General features: G+C 56.9%; 1 protein-coding gene across 1 annotated transcript; it reads right to left on the minus strand.

Annotated features, from left to right (window-relative positions):
- Positions 1-2806: 2806 nt before the first annotated feature.
- On the minus strand, positions 2807-7439 carry LOC140406313 (OTU domain-containing protein 5-like). Its single transcript, XM_072494427.1, has 4 exons — positions 7302-7439; positions 7021-7195; positions 3613-3761; positions 2807-3025 (listed from the first exon to the last, which is right to left on the minus strand). The coding sequence occupies exons 1-4, from the start codon at positions 7401-7403 to the stop codon at positions 2807-2809; spliced, it is 645 nt and encodes a 214-aa protein (XP_072350528.1). The 5' UTR covers positions 7404-7439.
- Between the last annotated feature and the right edge of the window lie 17353 nt (positions 7440-24792).

Consider the following 24792-nt stretch of genomic DNA (forward strand, 5'->3'; position numbering starts at 1 on the left):
CCTGAATACACAGCGACTCTGCAGTTACAGTGAACAATCCTCACCCTGAATACACAGCGACTCTGCAGTTACACAGTGATCAATCCTCACCCTGAATACACAGCGATGCTGCACAGTTACACAGTGAGCAATCCTTACCCTGAATACACAGCGACTCTGCAGTTACACTGTGAACAATCCTTACCCGGAATACACAGCGACTCTGCACAGTTACACAGTGAACAATCCTCACCCTGAATACACAGCGACTCTGCAGTTACACAGTGAACAATCCTCACCCTGAATACACAGCGACTCTGCACAGTTACACAGTGAACAATCCTTACCCTGAATACACAGTGACTCTGCACAGTTACACAGTGAACAATCCTTACCCTGAATACACAGTGACTCTGCACAGTTACACAGTGAACAATCCTTACCCTGAATACACAGCGACTCTGCAGTTACACAGTGAACCATCCTCACCCTGAATACACAGCGACTCTGCACAGTTACAGTGAACAATCCTCACCCTGAATACACAGCGACTCTGCAGTTACACAGTGAACCATCCTCACCCTGAATACACAGCGACTCTGCACAGTTACAGTGAACAATCCTCACCCTGAATACACAGCGATGCTGCACAGTTACACAGTGAACAATCCTCACCCTGAATACACAGCGACTCTGCAGTTACACAGTGAACAATCCTCACCCTGAATACACAGCGACTCTGCAGTTACACAGTGAACAATCCTCACCCTGAATACACAGCGACTCTGCAGTTACAGTGAACAATCCTCACCCTGAATACACAGCGACTCTGCAGTTACACAGTGAGCAATCCTCACCCGGAATACACAGCGATGCTGCACAGTTACACAGTGAGCAATCCTCACCCTGAATACACAGCAACTCTGCAGTTACAGTGAACAATCCTCACCCTGAATACACAGCGACTCTGCAGTTACACAGTGAGCAATCCTCACCCTGAATACACAGCGATGCTGCACAGTTACACAGTGAGCAATCCTTACCCTGAATACACAGCGACTCTGCAGTTACAGTGAACAATCCTCACCCTGAATCCACAGCGACTCTGCAGTTACAGTGAACAATCCTCACCCTGAATCCACAGCGACTCTGCAGTTACACAGTGAACAATCCTCACCCTGAATCCACAGCGACTCTGCAGTTACAGTGAACAATCCTCACCCTGAATACACGGCGACTCTGCAGTTACACAGTGAACCATCCTTACCCTGAATACACAGCGACTCTGCACAGTTACACAGTGAACAATCCTCACCCTGAATACACAGCGACTCTGCAGTTACACAGTGAACAATCCTCACCCTGAATCCACAGCGACTCTGCAGTTACACAGTGAACAATCCTTACCCTGAATACACAGCGACTCTGCACAGTTACACAGTGAACAATCCTCACCCTGAATCCACAGCGACTCTGCAGTTACACAGTGAACAATCCTCACCCTGAATACACAGCGACTCTGCAGTTACACAGTGAACAATCCTTACCCTGAATACACAGCGACTCTGCACAGTTACACAGTGAACAATCCTCACCCTGAATCCACAGCGACTCTGCAGTTACACAGTGAACAATCCTCACCCTGAATACACAGCGACTCTGCACAGTTACACAGTGAACAATCCTCACCCTGAATACACAGCGACACGGCAGTTACACAGTGAACAATCCTCACCCTGAATACACAACGACTCTGCAGTTACACAGTGAACAATCCTCACCCTGAATACACAGCGACTCTGCAGTTACACAGTTAACAATCCTCACCCTGAATCCACAGCGACTCTGCAGTTACACAGTGAACAATCCTCACCCTGAATACACAGCGACTCTGCACAGTTACACAGTGAACAATCCTCACCCTGAATACACAGCGACACGGCAGTTACACAGTGAACAATCCTCACCCTGAATACACAACGACTCTGCAGTTACACAGTGAACAATCCTTACCCTGAATACACAGCGACTCTGCACAGTTACACAGTGAACAATCCTCACCCTGAATCCACAGCGACTCTGCAGTTACACAGTGAACAATCCTCACCCTGAATACACAGCGACTCTGCACAGTTACACAGTGAACAATCCTCACCCTGAATACACAGCGACACGGCAGTTACACAGTGAACAATCCTCACCCTGAATACACAGCGACTCTGCAGTTACACAGTGAACAATCCTCACCCTGAATACACAGCGACTCTGCAGTTACACAGTGAACAATCCTTACCCAGAATACACAGCAACTCTGCAGTTACACAGTGAACAAAACTCACCCTTAATACACAGCGACACGGCAGTTACACAGTGAGCAATCCTCACCCTGAATACACAGCGATGCTGCACAGTTACACAGTGAGCAATCCTTACCCTGAATACACAGCGCCTCTGCACAGTTACACAGTGAACAATCCTCACCCTGAATACACAGCGACTCTGCAGTTACACAGTGAACAATCCTCACCCTGAATACACAGCGACTCTGCACAGTTACACAGTGAACAATCCTCACCATGCTGAATAAAAGCTAGAAGTTTTTGTTTTATTTTTACTGCACCCAATTCATTATTTACCAATTAAGGGGCAATTTAGCGTGGCCAATCCACCTACCCTGCACATATTTGGGTTGTGGGCGAAACCCACGCAAACACGGGGAGAATGTGCAACTCCTCACGGGCAGTAATCCAGAGCCGGGATTGAACCTGGGGCCTCGGCGCTGTGAGGCAGCAGTGCTAACCACTGCGCCACCGTGATGCCCTCAAAGCTAGAATTTTATAGTGAGCAGGTTCCTCCTCACCTGTCGGGCCTGTTTCTCCTGGTCGCGCAGCCACTGCAAGTACGACTCACGTGCGACCTGCTCCTCGATGGCCTCGTTCGTGGCCTCCCAGTCCGTGGCCCGCTTTTTGTCTTCCAGCATCTGCTGCTCGATCCACGACTCCTCCGAGGTTTTGATGGCGTTCTTCATCAGCGATTGGTCTGCGGACTGCGAGAGGGAGAGGTTAGCACCAAGTTACGCTCAGTGGCCCCAGAAAAGAAGGGAGGGCGTGGGAGATAGAGGAAGACAGCGGTCACAAAGCCAGCCGTCACGCACTGGGGTTGAGCGGGACCTGCCTATTGTTTTTGCACTTACGCTCTAGGTGACCAGAGTATTGCTAAGCTGCAGCAATGAGATTTTATTGGGCAGCGTTAGAAGGGAGGGAGCAGCTTAAACATCTCAGCCGCTGAGTCCTACTCTGCACTCCCAAGAGGTATAACAATAAACTGTGATGCGGTTTGGATACGATTCGGCTAGGCTGACTGAAGCTGGTGAAACGACAGCAAGGGACAGTGGCTCCTTCATTATTTTGCAGCTGAAATAGCTCCCCAAAGGGTTCTAGGAACCCAAGAGGTAGAAAGCATGATGGGCGAGTGGGGCTAACTAGGTGGGTCTTTGACAATCTGTCCTCAGGGCGCAACTGGGGCACTTCTGACGGGTCGCATAACGTGGCGGTAGTGGAGGAATATGCGCGGAGGGGGGGACAACAATGTCCTAATGGGCGAGGGAGGGTGGTGTGCCAGCGCCATACTCACGCCAGGTTTGAAGGCTGGCAGGCCGAGGCCCACCCCGATTGTGGCCTTGTTGGGGTTCACCACGGAGTTGTAGTGGATGTTGCGGTGGTAGCTCACCCTGATGGGCTCGTCCTCCGTCTGGTGAATGCCGTGAAACGTGTTGATTGGTTCTGCCAGTGTGAGAAAGAGGAGCCATGAGGGACGCCGGCGCCAGAATAAACGGGGCCCGCGCGTCTCTCCCGGGGCCTTTCACCGGCGCAGGGCCCCCCTCCCCGTTGCCCACCCTCACCGCTCCACAGTCAACGTAGCACTTCTTTTGCCCCAGAGCACAGTGCCGTCTCCTAAGCAGCATAGAACATTACAGCGCAGTACAGGCCCTTCGGCCCTCGATGTTGCGCCGAACTATGAAACCACTCTAAAGCCCATTTACACTATTCCCTTATTGTCCATATGTCTATCCAATGACCATTTGAATGCCCTTAGTGTTGGCGAGTCCACTACTGTTGCAGGCAGGGCATTCCACGCCCTTACTGCTCTCTGAGTAAAGAACCTACCTTGACATCTGTCCTGTATCTATCTCATCTCAATTTAAAGCTATAGCCCCTCGTGCTAGACATCACCATCCGAGGAAAAAGGCTCTCACTGTCCACCCTATCCAATCCTCTGATCATCTTGTATGCCTCAATTAAACCACCTCTTAACCTTCTTCTCTCTAACGAAAACAGCCTCATGTCCCTCAGCCTTTCCTCATAAGATCTTCCCTCCATACCAGGCAACATTCTGGTAAATCTCCTCTGCACCCTTTCCAATGCTTCCACATCCTAGAATGCGGCGACCAGAATTGCACGCAATACTCCAAATGCGGCCGCACCAGAGTTTTGTACAGCTGCAACATGACCTCATGGCTCCGAAACTCAATCCCTCTACCAATAAAAGCTAACACACCGTACACCTTCTTAACAACCCTCTCAATCTGGGTGGCAACTTTCAGGGATCTATGTACATGGACACCGAGATCTCTCTGCTCATCCACACTGCCAAGAATCTTACCATTAGCCCAGTACTCTGTCTTCCTGTATCGCGATAAAGCGCTTCGATCACCCGCTTTTACTTTTGTCAATATAAAGCTAACACTGATTCAGGGGTGAGCATTGGGCTCCAGGGCATACTCCATCTCCCCATCCACCCTCCTCCCACCATATCTCAAACATGACAGTGGGGTTGGCACCTGCGAGAGCAGACAGGGGCTGCGGTTTCATGCAGTCTCTGGAAAGGCGACTCCTCCGGCAGTGCAGAAAGGGCACAGCATGATCCCGGCACAACCCCAAGGGGATTTGACTGGTTAATCACTTTATTTTAGTGGGACGGCAGGGAGTGATGGACAGGAAGGGTGGTGGGGTAGTGGTCTGAGACACCTATGCAGGAGAGGCAGGGGCGCATGAGGCATGGAAGGAGAAAGAGGGGCGCGAGGGGGTGGCGGGGAGGGGGACGGGAGAGGGAGACGTTGGTCGGGAGAGGGAGAGGGAGACGGGAGAGAGGAGAGGGAGACAGGGAGAGGGAGACGGGAGACGGGGAGAGGGAGACGGGGAGAGGGAGACGGGGAGAGGGAGACGGGGAGTGAGGGAGATGGGGAGAGGGAGATGGGGAGAGGGAGACGGGGAGAGGGAGACGGGGAGAGGGAGACGGGGAGAGGGAGACGGGGAGAGGGAGACGGGGAGAGGGAGACGGGGAGAGGGAGACGGGGAGAGGGAGACGGGGAGAGGGAGAAGGGAGAGGGGAGAAGGGAGAGGGAGATGGGAGAGGGACAGGGAGAGGGACAGGGAGGGGGACAGACGACAGAGTTGGTTTGGGCAGCACGGTAGCACAAGTGATTAGCACTGTGGCTTCACAGCGCCAGGGTCCCAGGTTCGATTCCCGGCTTGGGTCACTGTCTGTGTGGAGTCGGCACGTGAAATGAAATGAAAATCGCTTATTGTCACAAGTAGGCTTCAAACGAAGTTACTGTGAAAAGCCCCTAGTCGCCACATTCCGGCACCTGTTCGGGGAGGCTGGTACGGGAATTGAACCGTGCTGCTGGCCTGCCTTGGACTGCTTTCAAAGCCAGTGATTTAGCCCTGTGCTAAACAGCCCTGTGTCAGCGTGGGTTTCCTCCGGGTGCTCCGGTTTCCTCCCACAGTCTAAAGACGGGCAGGTTAGGTGGATTGGCCGTGCTAAATTGCCCTTCGTGTCCAAAAAGGTTAGGGGGGGTTATTGGGTTAGGGGGATAGAGTGGAAACGAGGGCTTAAATGGGTCGGTGCAGACTCGATGGGCCGAATGGCCTCCTTCTGCACTGTATGTTCTATGAAAAGGGAGGCCGAGAGGCAGGTGATGAAGGGAAGGGGTAGGGAGTGATAGACAGAGGGAGACAGAGATGGGAATGAGTTAACAACTAGAGCACTGGTGGGGGAGAATGTAATTACAGAATAGGCAATTAGATCATCACCTTTTTTCTGAAAGATGGTTGCTAAACTATGGCGGAAATAATTTATTGATTTTTTCATTTTATAATTTTAGAGTACTCAATTATTTTTTTTACAATTAAGGGGCAATTTAGCGCGGCCAATCCACCTACCCTGCACATCTTTGGGTTGTGGGGGCGAAACCCACGCAAACACGGGGAGAATGTGCAAACTCCACACGGACAGTGGCCCAGGACCGGGATCGAACCTGGGACCTCAGCGCCGCGAGGCAGCAGTGCCACCGTGCCACCTTTGGCGAGAACTATTTAGAGTTGTTTTGTGTGATTTAGAAGGATGAAGGGGGAACTTAAAGAAACATATAAAATTATGAAGGGAATAGATAGGATAGATGCGGGCAGGTTGTTTCCACTGGCGGGTGAAAGCAGAACTAGGGGGCATAGCCTCAAGATAAGGGGAAGTAGATTTAGGACTGAGTTTAGGAGGAATTTCTTCACCCAAAGGGTTGTGAATCTATGGAATTCCTTGCCCAGTGCAGCAGTTGAGGCTCCTTCATTGAATGTTTTGAAGATAAAGATAGATAGTTTTTTTGAAGAATAAAGGGATTCGGGGATATGGTGTTCGGGCCGGAAAGTGGAGCTGAGTCCACAAAAGATCAGCCATGATCTCATTGAATGGCGGATCAGGCTCGAGGGGCCAGATGGCCTACTCCTGCTCCTAGTTCTTATGTGTGTGTGTGTGGGGGGGGGGGGGTGCATGCAAATACGCTAAATATTTAATATACTGCGCATCTGAACAGTAACACAATCTGCCAAGCAGCAAAATATGTCTGCCACACTGGCCAGGGTGCATCATTACAGAGTGATGTTTACATAGCAAGCACGCGTTGCGATTGTTTCCAGTCCCGCAAAGGCTCACTGCGCAAGAGGGGGACCCGGAGACCCCGAGGTGGCGGTTGCGACGATCCCGTACCGAGATTCTCCTCCCCGGCCATGCTGTACTGGTACACCTCGACGGGCCGGTTGTACATCTCCGCCATGGCCTGCATCTCGATGTGGTTGCCGTGGCAGCTGCTCATCCGCTTGCGGTTGATGTAGGTGGTGAAGTCTTCCGTCACGTAGTTGGAGAAGTAGTCAGCGTTCTTCACCTGCAACCAGAGATTCGGATGGAGTGGGGTCAGTCAGGAGGTGGCGGGGTGGGGTGGGGGTGTTGGGGTTGGGAGGTGAAAGTGGGAAGGGACATGGAGCTCTTACCAGGTAATCCATGCAGTGCTTCCTGACCACATCGTGCATGTCTTGATCGCCATAAACCTGGTCAGCTGAACGAGAAAGAGAGAGAGAGAGAAGGAGCATCATAATTCATAGATCGGACAGATACGTCAAGCAGGTTAGCTGCAGACAACACATTGGCTCCTGTGCCTGCACATGCTCACCAATAAACACAGGGGGAGGGGAACAGAGGCATTCTGTCACAGCAGGTGACTGACGCTCGCACCCACCCCATCTCCTCCCAAAGGGTGCCCAACCTTACAGCTGGCTTCCAGCAGCCCAGTGGCACCTCCATCGCAGTGCACGAAGCCCAGATGCTCAGCATCAAGGCAGAGAACACAGCATAAAGATGGAAGACACAACTATGCTGACACACTCCCTGGGAACTCCCCCCTTTTAATACTGACACACTCCCCAGGGACCCCCTGTAAATACTGATACACTCCCAGGGACGCCCTGTAAATACTGACACACTCCCCGGGGACACCCTGTAAATACTGACACACTCCCCGGGGACCCCTGTAATGCTGACACTCCCCGGGGACACCCTGTAAATACTGACACACTCCCCGGGGACCCCCTGTAAATACTGACACACTCCCCGGGAACCCCCTGTAAATACTGACACACTCCCCGGGGAGCCCCTGTAAATACTGACACACTCCCCGGGGACACCCTGTAAATACTGACACACTCCCCGGGGACTCCCCTGTAAATACTGACACACTCCCCGATGACCTCCTGTAAATACTGACACTCCCCGGGAACCCCCTGTAAATACAGACACACTCCCCGATGACCTCCTGTAAATACTGACACACTCCCCCCGGGGACCCCCTGTAAATACTGACACACTCCCCGGGAACCCCCTGTAAATACTGACACACTCCCCGGGGACCCCCTGTAAATACTGACACTCCCCGGGGACCCCCTGTAAATACTGACCGACTCCCCGGGGACCCCTGTAAATACTGACACACTCCCCGGGAACCCCCTGTAAATACTGACACACTCCCCAGGGACCCCTGTAAATATTGACACACTCCCTGGGGACCCCCTGTAAATATTGACACACTCCCCGGGACCTCCTGTAAATATTGACACACTCCCCGGGGACCCCTGTAAATACTAACACACTCCCTGGGAACCCCCTGTAAATACTGACACACTCCCTGGGGACCCCCTGTAAATATTGACACACTCCCCCGGACCCCCTGTAAATATTGACACACTCCCCGGGGACCCTTGTAAATACTGACACACTTCCTGGGGACCCCCTGTAAATACTGTCACACTCCCCGGGAACCCCCTGTAAATACTGACACACTCCCCAGGGACCCCTGTAAATACTGACACACTCCCCGGGAACCCCCTGTAAATACTGACACACTCCCCAGGGACCCCTGTAAATACTGACACACTCCCCGGGGACACCCTGTAAATACTGACACACTCCCTGGGGACCCCCTGTAAATATTGACACACTCCCGGGGAAACCCCCCTGTAAATATTGACACACTCCCCGGGACCCCCTGTAAATATTGACACACTCCCCGGGGACCCCTGTAAATACTGACACACTCCCTGGGGACCCCCTGTAAATACTGACACACTCCCCGGGACCCCCTGTAAATACTGACACACTCCCCGGGACCCTCTGTAAATATTGACACACTCCCCGGGGAATCCCTGTAAATACTGACACTCCCCGGGGACCCCCTGTAAATACTGACACTGCCCGGGGACCCCCTGTAAATACTGACACACTCCCCGGGACCCCCTGTAAATACTGACACTCCCCGGGAACCCCCTGTAAATACTGACACACTCCCCCGGGAACCCCCTGTAAATACTGACACACTCCCCGGGGACCCCCTGTAAATACTGACACACTCCCCGGGAGCCCCTGTAAATACTGACACACTCCCCGGGAACCCCCTGTAAATACTGACACACTCCCCGGGACCCTCTGTAAATGTTGACACACTCCTCGGGGAATCCCTGTAAATACTGACACACTCCCCGGGGACTCCCCTGTAAATACTGACACACTCCCCCCCCCCCCCCCCCCCCCGGGGACCCCGCTGTAAATACCGACACACTCCCCGGAGAACCCCTGTAAATACTGACACACTCCCCGGGACCCCTGTAAATACTGACACACTCCCCGGAGACACCCTGTAAATACTGACACACTCCCCGGGACCCCTGTAAATACTGACACACTCCCCGGGGACCCCTGTAAATACTGACACACTCCCCGGGGACCCCTTTGTAAATACTGACACACTCCCCGGAGACCCCCTGTAAATACTGACAAACTCCCCGGGGACCCCCTGTAAATACTGACACTCCCCGGGGACCCCTGTAAATACTGACACACTCCCCGGGAACCCCCCTGTAAATACTGACAAACTCCCCGGGGACCCCCTGTAAATACTGACAGACTCCCCGGGGACCCCCTGTAAATACTGATACTCCCTGGGGACCCCCTGTAAATATTGACACACTCCCCGGGACCCCCTGTAAATATTGACACTCCCCGGGGACCCCTGTAAATACTGACACACTCCCTGGGGACCCCCTGTAAATACTGTCACACTCCCCGGGAACCCCCTGTAAATACTGACACACTCCCTGGGGACCCCCTGTAAATACTGACACACTCCCCGGGACCCCCTGTAAATACTGACACTCCCCGGGAACCCCCTGTAAATACAGACACACTCCCCCGGGAACCCCCTGTAAATACTGACACACTCCCCGGGGACCCCCTGTAAATACTGACACACTCCCCGGGACCCCCTGTAAATACTGACACACTCCCCCGGGAACCCCCTGTAAATACTGACACACTCCCCGGGACCCTCTGTAAATGTTGACACACTCCTCGGGAATCCCTGTAAATACTGACACACTCCCCGGGGACCCCCTGTTAATACTGACACTGCCCGGAGACCCCCTGTAAATACTGACACACTCCCCGGGACCCTGTGTAAATACTGACACACTCCCCGGGACCCCCTGTAAATACTGACACACTCCCCGGGACCCCCTGTAAATACTGACACACTCCCCGGGACCCCCTGTAAATACTGACACACTCCCCGGGACCCCCTGTAAATACTGACACACTCCCCGGGACCCCCTGTAAATACTGACACACTCCCCAGGACCCCCTGTAAATACTGACACACTCCCCGGGAACCCCCCTGTAAATATTGACAGACTGCCAGGGGCCCCCGTGTAAATATTGACACACTCCCCGGGGCACCCCTGTAAATATTGACACACTCCCCGAGGCACCCCTGTAAATACTGACACACTCTCCGGGAACCCCCCTGTAAATATTGACAGACTGCCAGGGGTTACCCATGTAAAGCCTGGCGCACCCCTCATTGAGCAGGGACCAGGTCACAGATCCTGCTTGGTGAGCCTCTGAACCAACTTCTAAGAATCCATCATCTGCAACCTCGAGTTCCAGAGAAAGAGGAAACCACGGTCAAACGCTCAAGATAAACACACACACACACACCATGCACACACACACACACCATGCACACACACCAGGCGCGCACACACACACCAGGCGCACACCATGCACACACACACCAGGCGCACACCATGCACACACACACACACGCGCACACGCCATGCACACACGTGCACACACCATGCACACACACTGCACACCATGCACACACACCAACCAGGCGTGCACACACACCAGGCGCACACCATGCACACACACACACGCCATGCACACACGTGCACACACTGCACGCCACGCACACGCCATGCACACACGCGCACACGCCATGCACACACGCGCACACGCCATGCACACACACACACACACCATGCACACACACACACGCCATGCACACACACTGCACACCATACGCACACACACCATGCACACACACCAAGCACACGCGCACACGCCATGCACACACGCGCACACGCCATGCACACACACACCACGCACATACACACCACATGCACAGACACCACACGCGCACACACACACAACGCACGAGACACCGCACACACACACACACACCATGCAACACACACCACGCATCCCACACACACACTTACACTACTCCCCTCTCCCGCCGCTAGCTGAGGACAGGTGAGTGGTGTGCTGAGAGAGAGGTGGATACGGGGGGAGAACTGGCCGCTGCGGCCAAAATGATTACCAGGTCCTGAGTGCGGAGTAATAAAAGCAAAGCCTTTCGTAAAACTCTGGTGGGCCTTGGCTGGTGTGCGTCCATTTCGGAGCTCCGCACATGATGTTGTGGCCTCTGGAGGGGTGCGCGCGGAGGGACATTCACCCAGAACAGTTCCACAGGTTTGAACGGCACAGTGGCACAGTGTTTCGCACAACTGCCCTCACAGCGCCAAGGAACCGGGTTCGATTCCGGCCTCGGGTGACTGTGTAGAGTTTGCACGTTCTCCCCGTGTCTGCGTGGGTTTCCTTCGGGTGCTCCGCTTTCCTTCCAATGCCCAAAGATGTGCAGGTTAGGTGGGGTTACTGGGATTGAGGTGGAGTGGGGGTGTTATCGAACGAGAACAACTTTCCAATAGCCATTGAAAGAGAGGCTAGGAGAGTCTGACTGTCCATCTCCTCGTTGAGTTTAGCAACCACCCAGCCACAAATAAAGATGGCACTCTGGCGTGGACGGGAGGGCAGTTTCAGATCGCACCTCGCCTCCTGCAGCTTGCCCAGAAAGGTGCGAAGGGGCAGGACTCCCGCATGCAAATGAGGCCAAGTTGCAGCAAGTCACGTGACTTCCCACCAGAGCCGGCTGTTTTTACCAATGTATTTCAAAGAATTTCTGACCACATCCTTGTTTCCCGCATCCCCCCCCCCCCCCGCCCACCCACTGTTAACCCCTCGCTGGCCTTTGACACAACGCACTGACATAATGTTGTTTCTGGCACCTTGACCACGCGCAGCCTTACAAACCGGTTTTATAAACACTGGGTTTCTACAAGCTCAATGTAGTAGAAAGCTATGACATACACCTCACGTAAGTCAGACATGGTTTGACCCTGAGACATCTCAGGTGATCTGAGGGACATGCGACCAAGACATGGTCTAAGAGATACGTTTTTAAGGAGTGTATTGACAGAGAGACAGGGAAAAAGGGGGATTGGAGAGGTTTAGGGAGGAAATTCCAGAGCCTCGGATCTCCCAGGCCGCCAATGGTGGAACAATGGAAATCGGGGGATGTACGAGAGGCCGGAATTGGAGGAGCGCTAGGATCTCGAGAGTTGTAGGGGCTGGAGGAGGTTACAGTGATAGGGAGGGTTGTAGGGGCTGGAGGAGGTTACAGTGATAGGGAGGGTTGTAGGGGCTGGAGGAGGTTACAGAGATAGGGAGGGTTGTAGGGGCTGGAGGAGGTTACAGAGATAGGGAGGGTTGTAGGGGCTGGAGGAGGTTACATAGATAGGGAGGGTTGTCGGGGCAGGAGGAGGTTACAGAGATAGGGAGGGTTGTAGGGGCTGGAGGAGGTTACAGTGATAGGGAGGGTTGTAGGGGCTGGAGGAGGTTACAGAGATGGGGAGGGTTGTAGGGGCTGGAGGAGGTTACAGAGATAGGGAGGGTTGTAGGGGCTGGAGGAGGTTACAGAGATAGGGAGGGTTGTCGGGGCAGGAGGAGGTTACAGAGATAGGGAGGGTTGTAGGGGCTGGAGGAGGTTACAGAGATGGGGAGGGTTGTCGGGGTTGGGGGAGGTTACAGAGATAGGGAGAGTTGTAGGGGCTGGAGGAGGTTACAGAGATAGGGAGGGTTGTAGGGGCTGGAGGAGGTTACAGAGATAGGGAGGGTTGTCGGGGCTGGAGGAGGTTACAGAGATAGGGAGGGTTGTCGGGGCTGGAGGAGGTTACAGAGATGGGGAGGGTTGTAGGGGCTGGAGGAGGTTACAGAGATGGGGAGGGTTGTAGGGGCTGGAGGAGGTTACAGAGATGGGGAGGGTTGTCGGGGTTGGGGGAGGTTACAGAGATAGGGAGAGTTGTAGGGGCTGGAGGAGGTTACAGAGATAGGGAGGGTTGTAGGGGCTGGAGGAGGTTACAGAGATAGGGAGGGTTGTCGGGGCTGGAGGAGGTTACAGAGATAGGGAGGGTTGTCGGGGCTGGAGGAGGTTACAGAGATGGGGAGTGTTGTAGGGGCTGGAGGAGGTTACAGAGATAGGGTGGGTTGGGGGGCTGGAGGAGGTTACAGAGATAGGGAGAGTTGTCGGGGCTGGAGGAGGTTACAGAGATAGGGAGGGTTGTAGGGGCTGGAGGAGGTTACAGAGATAGGGAGAGTTGTAGGGGCTGGAGGAGGTTACAGAGATAGGGAGGGTTGGGGGGCTGGAGGAGGTTACAGAGATAGGGAGAGTTGTCGGGGCTGGAGGAGGTTACAGAGATAGGGAGGGTTGTTGGGGCTGGAGGAGGTTACAGAGATAGGGAGGGTTGTTGGGGCTGGAGGAGGTTACAGAGATAGGGAGGGTTGTAGGGACTGGAGGAGGTTACAGAGAGAGAGAGGGTTGTCGGGGCAGGAGGAGGTTACAGAGAGAGAGAGGGTTGTAGGGACTGGAGGAGGTTACAGAGATAGGGAGGGTTGTAGGGACTGGAGGAGGTTACAGAGAGAGAGAGGGTTGTAGGGACTGGAGGAGGTTACAGAGATAGGGAGGGTTGTAGGGGCTGGAGGAGGTTACAGAGATAGGGAGGGTTGTAGGGACTGGAGGGAGTGGGTTAGAGATAGGGAGGGCTGTAGGGGCTGGAGGAGGTTACAGAGATAGGGAGGGTTGTAGGGGCTGGAGGAGGTTACAGACATAGGGAGGGTGTAGGGACTGGAGGAGGTTACAGAGATAGGGAGGGTTGTAGGGGCTGGAGGAGGTTACAGAGATAGGGAGAGTTGTAGGGGCTGGAGGAGGTTACAGAGATAGGGAGGGTTGGGGGGCTGGAGGAGGTTACAGAGATAGGGAGAGTTGTCGGGGCTGGAGGAGGTTACAGAGATAGGGAGGGTTGTTGGGGCTGGAGGAGGTTACAGAGATAGGGAGGGTTGTTGGGGCTGGAGGAGGTTACAGAGATAGGGAGGGTTGTAGGGACTGGAGGAGGTTACAGAGAGAGAGGGTTGTCGGGGCAGGAGGAGGTTACAGAGAGAGAGAGGGTTGTAGGGACTGGAGGAGGTTACAGAGATAGGGAGGGTTGTAGGGACTGGAGGAGGTTACAGAGAGAGAGAGGGTTGTAGGGACTGGAGGAGGTTACAGAGATAGGGAGGGTTGTAGGGGCTGGAGGAGGTTACAGAGATAGGGAGGGTTGTAGGGACTGGAGGGAGTGGGTTAGAGATAGGGAGGGTTGTAGGGGCTGGAGGAGGTTACAGAGATAGGGAGGGTTGTAGGGGCTGGAGGAGGTTACAGACATAGGGAGGGTGTAGGGACTGGAGGAGGTTACAGAGATAGGGAGGGTTGTAGGGACTGGAGGAGGTTACAGAGAGAGAGGGTTGTAGGGACTGGAGGAGGTTACAGAGAGAGAGGGTTGTAGGTGCTGGAGGTTATGAGGGGGGGAGGGGTTGGGCGAGAGCCTGTGGGCTGAGGGCATCTATCATTAACAGGGCCACACCCGCCATTACTTTAATGGCTGCTGGTCTCTCTTGGTCGAATGGTTGAGAGATGCAGGAAAGGTTTGGTGGGTTGGATGGAGGGGTAGGGAGCTCCACGGAGCCGCACCCTGGCGACACAAGAGAGGCCAGATATCCGGTTTTGTGAGGGCCTCTAGCCTCTGCCATGTTTACCACCACCACCGACCGAGCCCCGCGCCACTTACTACTCCCGCCTTGTGCGTGTGCCAGGCGCTGGGGATTCGGCTGGTGCGGGAAAACCCTGGCCCGCAGGTTTCCTCAGATCCTCTGCCAGCACCAGTGGTCAGGAAAAACAAAGTACACATCCAGCAAAGCCGGGTGCCAGACGCAAACAGAAGCATCTACAGCAACTTAGGTATAGCTGGCAGCATCCGTCACAGAGGCCCGGCACTGCGCTGAAGGGTACCCTCTGCCCCGGGCCGCAGGGTACTCTTTGCCCCGGGCCGCAGGGTACTCTTTGCCCCGGCCGCAGGTTACCCTCTGCCCCGGGCCGCAGGGTACCCTCTGCCCCGGGCCGCAGGGTACTCTTTGCCCCGACCGCAGGGCACCCTCTGCCCCCGGGCTGCAGGACACTCTTTGTCCCTGCCTTAGGGTACCCTTTGCCCCGGGCCGCAGGTTACCCTCTGCCCCGGGCCGCAGGGTACTCTTTGCCCCGGGCCGCAGGGTACTCTTTGCCCCGGGCCGCAGGGTACTCTTTGCCCCGGCCGCAGGTTACCCTCTGCCCCGGGCCGCAGGGTACTCTTTGCCCCGGCCGCAGGTTACCCTCTGCCCCGGGCCGCAGGGTACCCTCTGCCCCGGGCCGCAGGGTACCCTCTGCCCCGGGCCGCAGGGTACTCTTTGCCCCGGCCGCAGGGTACCCTCTGCCCCGGGCCGCAGGGTACCCTCTGCCCCGGGCCGCAGGGTACTCTTTGCCCCGGCCGCAGGTTACCCTCTGCCCCGGGCCGCAGGGTACCCTCTGCCCCGGGCCGCAGGGTACTCTTTGCCCCGGCCGCAGGTTACCCTCTGCCCCGGGCCGCAGGGTACCCTCTGCCCCGGGCCGCAGGGTACTCTTTGCTCCGGCTGCAGGTTACCCTCTGCCCCGGGCCGCAGGGTACTCTTTGCCCCGGCCGCAGGGCGCCCTCTGCCCCCGGGCTGCAGGACACTCTTTGTCCCTGCCTTAGGGTACCCTTTGCCCCGGGCCATAGCGTGCCCTCTGCCGCGTGCCGCAGGGTGCCCCCTGTCCCAGGCCGCAGGGTGCCCCCTGTCCGCAGGGTACCTACCCTCTGCCCCGCGTCGATCAGTGGGTGGGAGGGTGAGGGGACAGCAAAGAGGGGAAACGTGGATCTCTCCAGCACTTTCTGCCACCCAGGACATCCCGTAGAGTGTGACAGTCAACAGAGGAATCTCTTTAAAAATTAAGACTCAAGATGTCAAAAACATTGGAAACTAGGGTCCCAGGTTCGATTCCCGGCTTGGGTCACTGTCTGTGCAGAGTCTGCACATCCTCCCTGTGAGTGCGTGGGTTTCCTCCGGGTGCTCCGGTTTCCTCCCACAGCCCAAAGACGTGCAGGTTCGGTGGATCGGCAGTGATAAATTACCATTAGTGTCCAAAGGTTTGGTGGGGTTATTGGGTTACGGGGATAGGGTTGAAGTGAGGGCTTAAGTGGGGGGCTCTTTCTAGGGCCGGTGCAGGCTCAATGGGCCGAATGGCCTCCTTCTGCACTGTAAATTATGTTTTCGAAGTATTAAAACTGGGCAAAAGCAAGCACCCAGAAACAGTGACGGGCGAATGCCAAATCGTCAGAGCCGGCTCTCCCTCGGCCCGCCGACCGTCCCTCGGCCCGCCGGCAATGCAGCGCCCCCACAGCCTGGCCCTCCGACAGTGCGGTGATGCCTCCGGCAGCGCCACGCACTGACTCAGAGCTGGTGGCGTCACATGCACCATGTTCAAAGGTCATGTCGACCTCACAAGTCATACAACAGAAAAGGTCAACGTAACGGTGCTGAATAACAACCCCACATACGGAACATCTCGATGTAAAGTTGCCCGGTCACTCGTTCCCCAGAGAATGTGTCACAGGAATATTCAATACAATAGGTTGGCTGCCAACTGTCCCTCTTTCGAAGGTCACCCATTAGCTGCGACGGGACCACGATATGGAAAAGGGGTTCCTCCTGGGCAGAGTACCGTCTCCGGTACTGGTTGCCAGGACAGGGCTTGCTGCCGCCCGCTCGGCACAGTGCGATCCCACACTGGCTCCAAGCGATCAAATTGGTCCAATGGCTGGTAAGCCGCGGACAGCAATTTAATCCCCCCCCCCCCCTGCCCCAGGTGGGATCCTGCTGTGCCCAGGCCAGAGCTGCGGAAGAAGATCAGGGCCCGCTGCTCCCGTAGATTGCTGCATCATCGCCTGGCACAGCCGCGCGACCCCGCCCCTCAGCAAGCTGCACACGGCGGGTGGGGCGAGATATGACTCGGCATTTTCGGCAGTCCCCCCCCCTCCCCGCCCAACAGCTCGAGGTCAGATGAGCAGGTTATCGAGGCCCACGGCCTGGCATCATGGAACTGGGAGGGAATGGGGGGTGGGGGACCAGTCCCTTTGGGCCACTGAGCTGGGAGATAAGGTATCGGAGGGCGGCAGGCTGGCTTTCCGTGTCGCAGTTTGCAAATTGCCGAGTCAGGCAGCGCGAGGGGGGGGGGGAACGGCAACAGGGGTGCTGTGTCATCCTGTGCAGCCAAAGCCCTGAGTCACGGGGCACGACAAAGTTCACAGCAAGGAGCCTGAGGGAAGCCCACGGGCTGAGGGTTCACAACCAGGAGCCTGAGGGAAGCCCACGGGCTGAGGGTTCACAACGAGGAGGCTGAGCGCAGGCCACGGGCTGAGGGTTCACAACGAGGAGGCTGAGCGTAGGCCACGGGGTGAGGGTGAATAGTGAGGGGGCTGAGGGTTCACAGCGAGGTCGCCGCGAGGCAACAGCCCCTACAACGGTTCCCATCTCTGTAACCTCCTCCAGCCCCTACAACCCTCCCTATCTCTGTAACCTCCTCCAGCCCCTACAACCCTCCCTATCTCTGTAACCTCCTCCAACCCCTACAACCCTCCCTATCTCTGTAACCTCCTCCAGCCCCTACAACGGTTCCCATCTCTGTAACCTCCTCCAGCCCCTACAACCCTCCCTATCTCTGTAACCTCCTCCAACCCCTACAACCCTCCCTATCTCTGTAACCTCCTCCAGCCCCTACAGCCCTGCCCATCTCTGTAACCCCCTCCAGCCCCTACAACCCTCCCTATCTCTGTAACCTCCTCCAGCCCCAACAACGCTCCCTATCTCTGTAACCTCCTCCAGCCCCAACAACGCTCCCTATCCCTGTAACCTCCTCCAGCCCCTACAGCCCTCCCTATCTCTGTAACATCCTCCAGCCCGACAACCCTCCCTATCTCTATAACCTCCTCAAGCCCCTACAACCCTCCCCATCTCTGTAACCTCCTCCAGCTCCTACAACACACCCTATCTCTGTAACCTCCTCCAGCCCCTACAACCCTCCCCATCTCTGTAACCTCCTCCAGCTCCTACAACCCTCCCTATCTATGTAACCTCCTCCAGCCCCTACAACCCTCCCCATCTCTGTAACCTCCTCCAGCCCCTACAACCCTCCCTATCTCTGTAACCTCCTCCAGCCCCTACAACTCTCCCCATCTCTGTAACCTCCTCCAGCTCCTACAACCCTCCCTATCTCTGTAACCTCCTCCAGCCCCGACAACCCTCCCCATCTCTGTAACCTCCTCCAGCCCCTACAACGGTCCCCATCTCTGTAACCTCCTCCAGCCCCAACAACCCTCCCTATCTCTGTAACCTCCTCCAGCCCCAACAACCCTCCCCATCTCTGTAACCTCCTCCAGCCCCTACAACCCTCCCTATCTCTGTAACCTCCTCCAGCCCCTACAACCCTCCCTATCTCTGTAACCTCCTCCAGCCCCTGCAACCCTCCCTATCTCTGTAACCTCCTACATCCCCTACAACCCTCCCTATCTCTGGAACCTCCTCCAGCCCCTACAACCCTTCCAATCTCTGTAACCACCTCCAGCCCATAGAACCCTCCCCATCTCTGTAACCTCCTCCAGCCTAGAGCCCTCCCTATCTCTGTAACCTCCTCCAGCCCCTACAACCCTCCCTATCTCTGTAACATCCTCCAGCCCCACAAACCTCCCTATCTCTGTAACCTCCTCCAGCCCCTACAACCCTCCCCATCTCTGTAACCTCCTCCAGTTCCTACCACCCTCCCTATCTCTGTAACCTCCTCCAGCCCCTACAACCCTCCCCATCTCTGTAACCTCCTCCAGCTCCTACAACCCTCCATATCTCTGTAACCTCCTCCAGCCCCTACAAAGCTCCCCATCTCTGTAACCTCCTCCAGCCCCTACAACCCTACCCATCTCTGTAACCTCCTCCAGCTCCTACAACCCTCCCTATCTCTGTAACCTCCTCCAGCCCCTACAACCCTCCCCATCTCTGTAACCTCCTCCAGCCCCTACAACGGTCCCCATCTCTGTAACCTCCTCCAGCCCCTACAACGGTCCCCATCTCTGTAACCTCCTCCAGCCCCTACAACCCTCCCTATCTCTGTAACCACCTCCAGCCCATAGAACCCTCCCCATCTCTGTAACCTCTTCCAGCCCCTACGACCCTCCCTATCTCTGTAACCTCCTCCATCACATACAACCCTCCCTATCTCTGTAACCTCCTCCAGCCCCGACAACCCTCCCCATCTCTGTAAACTCCTCCAGCCCCTACAACCCTCCCTATCTCTGTAACCACCTCCAGCCCATAGAACCCACCCCATCTCTGTAACCTCCTCCAGCCCCTACAACCCTCCCTATCCCTGTAACCTCCTCCAGCCCCTACAACCCTCCCTATCCCTGTAACCTCCTTCAGCACCTACCACCCTCCCCATCTCTGTAACCTCCTACAACCCTCCCTATCACTGTAACCACCCCCAGCCCCTACAACCCTCCCTATCTCTGTACCTCCCCCAGCCCCTACATCCCTCCCTATCTCTGTAACCTCCTCCAGCCCCTACAACGGTCCCCATCTCTGTAACTTCCTCCAGCCCCTACAATCCTCCCTATCTCTGTAACCACCTCCAGCCCATAGAACCCTCCCATCCCTGTAACCTCCTCCATCCCCTACAACCCTCCCTATCTCTGTAACCTCCTCCAGCCCCTACAACCCTCCCTATCTCTATAACCTCCTCCAGCCCCTACAACCCTCCCCATCTCTGTAACCTCCTCCAGCTCCTACAACCCTCCCTATCTCTGTAACCTCCTCCAGCCCCTACAACCCTCCCCATCTCTGTAACCTCCTCAAGCCCCTACAACCCTCCCTATCTCTGTAACCTCCTCCAGCCCCTACAACTCTCCCCATCTCTGTAACCTCCTCCAGCTCCTACAACCCTCCCTATCTCTGTAACCTCCTCCAGCCCCGACAACCCTCCCCATCTCTGTAACCTCCTCCAGCCCCTACAACGGTCCCCATCTCTGTAACCTCCTCCAGCCCCAACAACCCTCCCTATCTCTGTAACCTCCTCCAGCCCCAACAACCCTCCCCATCTCTGTAACCTCCTCCAGCCCCTACAACCCTCCCTATCTCTGTAACCTCCTCCAGCCCCTACAACCCTCCCTATCTCTGTAACCTCCTCCAGCCCCTGCAACCCTCCCTATCTCTGTAACCTCCTACATCCCCGACAACCCTCCCTATCTCTGGAACCTCCTCCAGCCCCTACAACCCTCCCGATCTCTGTAACCACCTCCAGCCCATAGAACCCTCCCCATCTCTGTAACCTCCTCCAGCCTACAACCCTCCCTATCCCTGTAACCTCCTCCAGCCCCTACAACCCTCCCTATCCCTGTAACCTCCTTCAGCACCTACCACCCTCCCCATCTCTGAAACCAAATACAACCCTCCCTATCTCTGTAACCACCCCCAGCCCCTACAACACTCCCTATCTCTGTACCTCCCCCAGCCCCTACATCCCTCCCTATCTCTGTAACCTCCGCCAGCCCCTACAACCCTCCCCATCCCTGTAACCTCCTCCAGCCCCTACGACCCTCCCTATCTCTGTAACATCCTCCAGCCCGACAACCCTCCCTATCTCTATAACCTCCTCAAGCCCCTACAACCCTCCCCATCTCTGTAACCTCCTCCAGCTCCTACAACACACCCTATCTCTGTAACCTCCTCCAGCTCCTACAACCCTCCCCATCTCTGTAAACTATTCCAGCTCCTACAACCCTCCCTATCTCTGTAACCTCCTCCAGCCCCTACAACCCTACCCATCTCTGTAACCTCCTCCAGCCCCTACAACCCTCCCCATCTCTGTAACCTCCTCCAGCCCCTACAACGGTCCCCATCTCTGTAACCTCCTCCAGCCCCTACAACCCTCCCTATCTCTGTAACCAGCTCCAGCCCATAGAACCCTCCCCATCTCTGTAACCTCCTCCAGCCCCTACGACCCTCCCTATCTCTGTAACCTCCTCCATCACATACAACCCTCCCTATCTCTGTAACCTCCTCCAGCCCCGACAACCCTCCCCATCTCTGTAACCTACTCCAGCCCCTACAACCCTCCCTATCTCTGTAACCTCCTCCATCCCCTACAACCCTCCCTATCTCTGTAACCTCCTCAAGCCCCTACAACCCTCCCCATCTCTGTAACCTCCTCCAGCTCCTACAACACACCCTATCTCTGTAACCTCCTCCAGCTCCTACAACCCTCCCCATCCCTGTAAACTCCTCCAGCTCCTACAACCCTCCCTATCTCTGTAACCTGCTCCAGCCCCTACAACCCTCCCTATCTCTGTAACATCCTCCAGCCCTACAAACCTCCCTATCTCTGTAACCTCCTCCAGCCCCTACAACCCTCCCCATCTCTGTAACCTCCTCCAGTTCCTACCACCCTCCCTATCTCTGTAACCTCCTCCAGCCCCTACAACCCTCCCCATCTCTGTAACCTCCTCCAGCTCCTACAACCCTCCCTATCTCTGTAACCTCCTCCAGCCCCTACAAACCTCCCCATCTCTGTAACCTCCTCCAGCCCCTACAACCCTACCCATCTCTGTAACCTCCTCCAGCTCCTACAACCCTCCCTATCTCTGTAACCTCCTCCAGCCCCTACAACCCTCCCCATCTCTGTAACCTCCTCCAGCCCCTACAACGGTCCCCATCTCTGTAACCTCCTCCAGCCCCTACAACCCTCCCTATCTCTATAACCTCCTCCAGCCCCTACAACCCTCCCCATCTCTGTAACCTCTTCCAGCCCCTACGACCCTCCCTATCTCTGTAACCTCCTCCATCACATACAACCCTCCCTATCTCTGTAACCTCCTCCAGCCCCGACAACCCTCCCCATCTCTGTAACCTACTCCAGCCCCTACAACCCTCCCTATCTCTGTAACCTCCTCCAACCCCGACAACACTCCCCATCTCTGTAACCTCCTCCAGCCCCTACAACCCTCCCCATCTCTGTAACCTCCTCCAGCCCCTACAACCCTCCCTATCTCTGTACCTCCCCCAGCCCCTACATCCCTCCCTATCTCTGTAACCTCCGCCAGCCCCTACAACCCTCCCCATCCCTGTAACCTCCTCCAGCCCCTACGACCCTCCCTATCTCTGTAACATCCTCCAGCCCTACAACCCTCCCTATCTCTGTAACCTCCTCCAGCTCCTACAACACACCCTATCTCTGTCCGAGGGTCAGTGCTGAGGGAGCACCGCACTGTCGGAGGGTCAGTGCTGAGGGAGCGCCGCACTGTCCGAGGGTCAGTGCTGAGGGAGCGCTGCACTGTCAGAGGGTCAGTGCTGGGGGAGCGCCGCACTGTCGGAGGGTCAATGCTGAGGGAGCGCCGCACTGTCGGAGGGTCAATGCTGAGGGAGCGCCGCACTGTCGGAGGGTCAGTGCTGAGGGAGTGCCGCACTGTCGGCGGGTCAGTGCTGAGGGAGCGCCGCTCTGTCGGAGGGTCAGCGCTGAGTGAGTGCCGCAATGTCGGAGGGTTAGTGCTGAGGGAGCGCCGCGCTGGCGGAGGGTCAGTGCTGAGGGAGCGCCGCACTGTCGGAGGGTCAGTGTTGAGGGAGTGCTGCACTGTTAGAGGGTCAGTGGTGAGGGAGCGCCGCACTGACGGAGGGTCAGTGCTGAGGGAGCGCCACACTGTGGGAGGGTCAGTGCTGAGGGAGCGCCGCACTGTCGAAGGGTCAGTGCTGAGGGAGCGCCACACTGTGGGAGGGTCAGTGCTGAGGGAGCGCTGCACTGTTAGAGGGTCAGTGGTGAGGGAGCGCCGCACTGTCGGAGGGTCAGTGCTGAGGGAGCGCCACACTGTGGGAGGGTCGGTGTTGAGGGAGTGCCGCACTGTCGAAGGGTCAGTGCTGAGGGAGCGGCGCGCTGTTGGAGGGTCAGTGTTGAGGGAGTGCTGCACTGTTAGAGGGTCAGTGGTGAGGGAGCGCCACACTGTGGGAGGGTCGGTGCTGAGGGAGTGCCGCACTGTCGAAGGGTCAGTGCTGAGGGAGCGGCGCGCTGTTGGAGGGTCAGTGTTGATATCCTCCACAGTGGATGTGAACCGGGGGCCATGGTCTGCAGCAGTTGCCGGGAAACAGCTGCCTCTCCGACCAAGGGTGTGCGGTGGTTTTTCTTCGAAATATTAACCACCGCCTCGAACCAGCTCAATTTCCTGAAATATCGCCGCACACCCCCCTTCCCCCACCACACTGTTTTACTTTACTTCACAGCAGTATGTGAGTTGGGGGGGGGGTGGGGCTGCTTATGGCTTAACCCTTCGTAGTCGTTGTGAGTTAGCTGACATCCACATACGCAGAGAGACAGACACAAACGCACCAGGACAGACACCATCTCTTCCAATGAGATGGGCGGGAGGGTGAGAGCGTTACCGAGGGCGGGAGGGAGGGAGCGTGCCCGAGGGCGGGAGGGAGGGAGCGTGCCCGAGGGCGGGAGGGAGGGAGCGTCCCCGAGGGCGGAAGGGAGGGAGCGTGCCCGAGGGCGGGAGGGAGGGAGCGTGCCCGAGGGCGGGAGGGAGGAAGCGTGCCCGAGGGCGGAAGGGAGGGAGCGTGCCCGAGGGCGGGAGGGAGGGAGTGTGCCCGAGGGCGGGAGGGAGGAAGCGTGCCCGAGGGCGGAAGGGAGGGAGCTTGCCCGAGGGTGGGAGGGTGAGAGCGTCCCCGAGGGCGGGAGGGAGGGAGCGTGCCCGAGGGCGGAAGGGAGGGAGCGTGCCCGAGGGCGGGAGGGAGGGAGTGTGCCCGAGGGCGGGAGGGAGGAAGCGTGCCCGAGGGCGGAAGGGAGGGAGCTTGCCCGAGGGTGGGAGGGTGAGAGCGTCCCCGAGGGCGGGAGGGAGGGAGCGTGCCCGAGGGCGGAAGGGAGGGAGCGTGCCCGAGGGCGGGAGGGAGGGAGCGTGCCCGAGGGCGGGAGGGACGGAGCGTGCCCGAGGGCGGGAGGGAGGGAGCGTGCCCGAGGGCGGGAGGGAGGGAGCGTGCCCGAGGGCGGAAGGGAGGGAGTGTGCCCGAGGGTGGGAGGGAGGGAGCGTGCCCGAGGGCGGGAGGGAGGAAGCGTGCCCGAGGGCGGGAGGGAGGGAGCGTGCCCGAGGGCGGGAGGGAGGGAGCGTGCCCGAGGGCGGGAGGGAGGAAGCGTGCCCGAGGGCGGGAGGGAGGAAGCGTGCCCGAGGGCGGAAGGGAGGGAGCGTGCCCGAGGGCGGGAGGGAGGGAGCGTGCCCGAGGGCGGGAGGGAGGGAGCGTGCCCGAGGGCGGGAGGGAGGAAGCGTGCCCGAGGGCGGGAGGGAGGAAGCGTGCCCGAGGGCGGAAGGGAGG

The sequence above is a fragment of the Scyliorhinus torazame genome, unplaced genomic scaffold (assembly GCF_047496885.1).
Source record: "Scyliorhinus torazame isolate Kashiwa2021f unplaced genomic scaffold, sScyTor2.1 scaffold_465, whole genome shotgun sequence".
Classification (NCBI taxonomy): domain Eukaryota; kingdom Metazoa; phylum Chordata; class Chondrichthyes; order Carcharhiniformes; family Scyliorhinidae; genus Scyliorhinus; species Scyliorhinus torazame.

Excerpts from the sequence above, each read along its gene's own strand:
- LOC140406313 (XM_072494427.1), bottom strand. The coding sequence starts at position 7,403 with ATGATGCTCCTTCTCTCTCTCTCTCTTTCTCGTTCAGCTGACCAGGTT. Across the intron at positions 7,196-7,301 it reads AGCACTGCATGGATTACCTG|GTGAAGAACGCTGACTACTT; the intron begins GTAAGAGCTCCA and ends CTCTGGTTGCAG. Across the intron at positions 3,762-7,020 it reads GGCCGGGGAGGAGAATCTCG|AACCAATCAACACGTTTCAC; the intron begins GTACGGGATCGT and ends TCACACTGGCAG.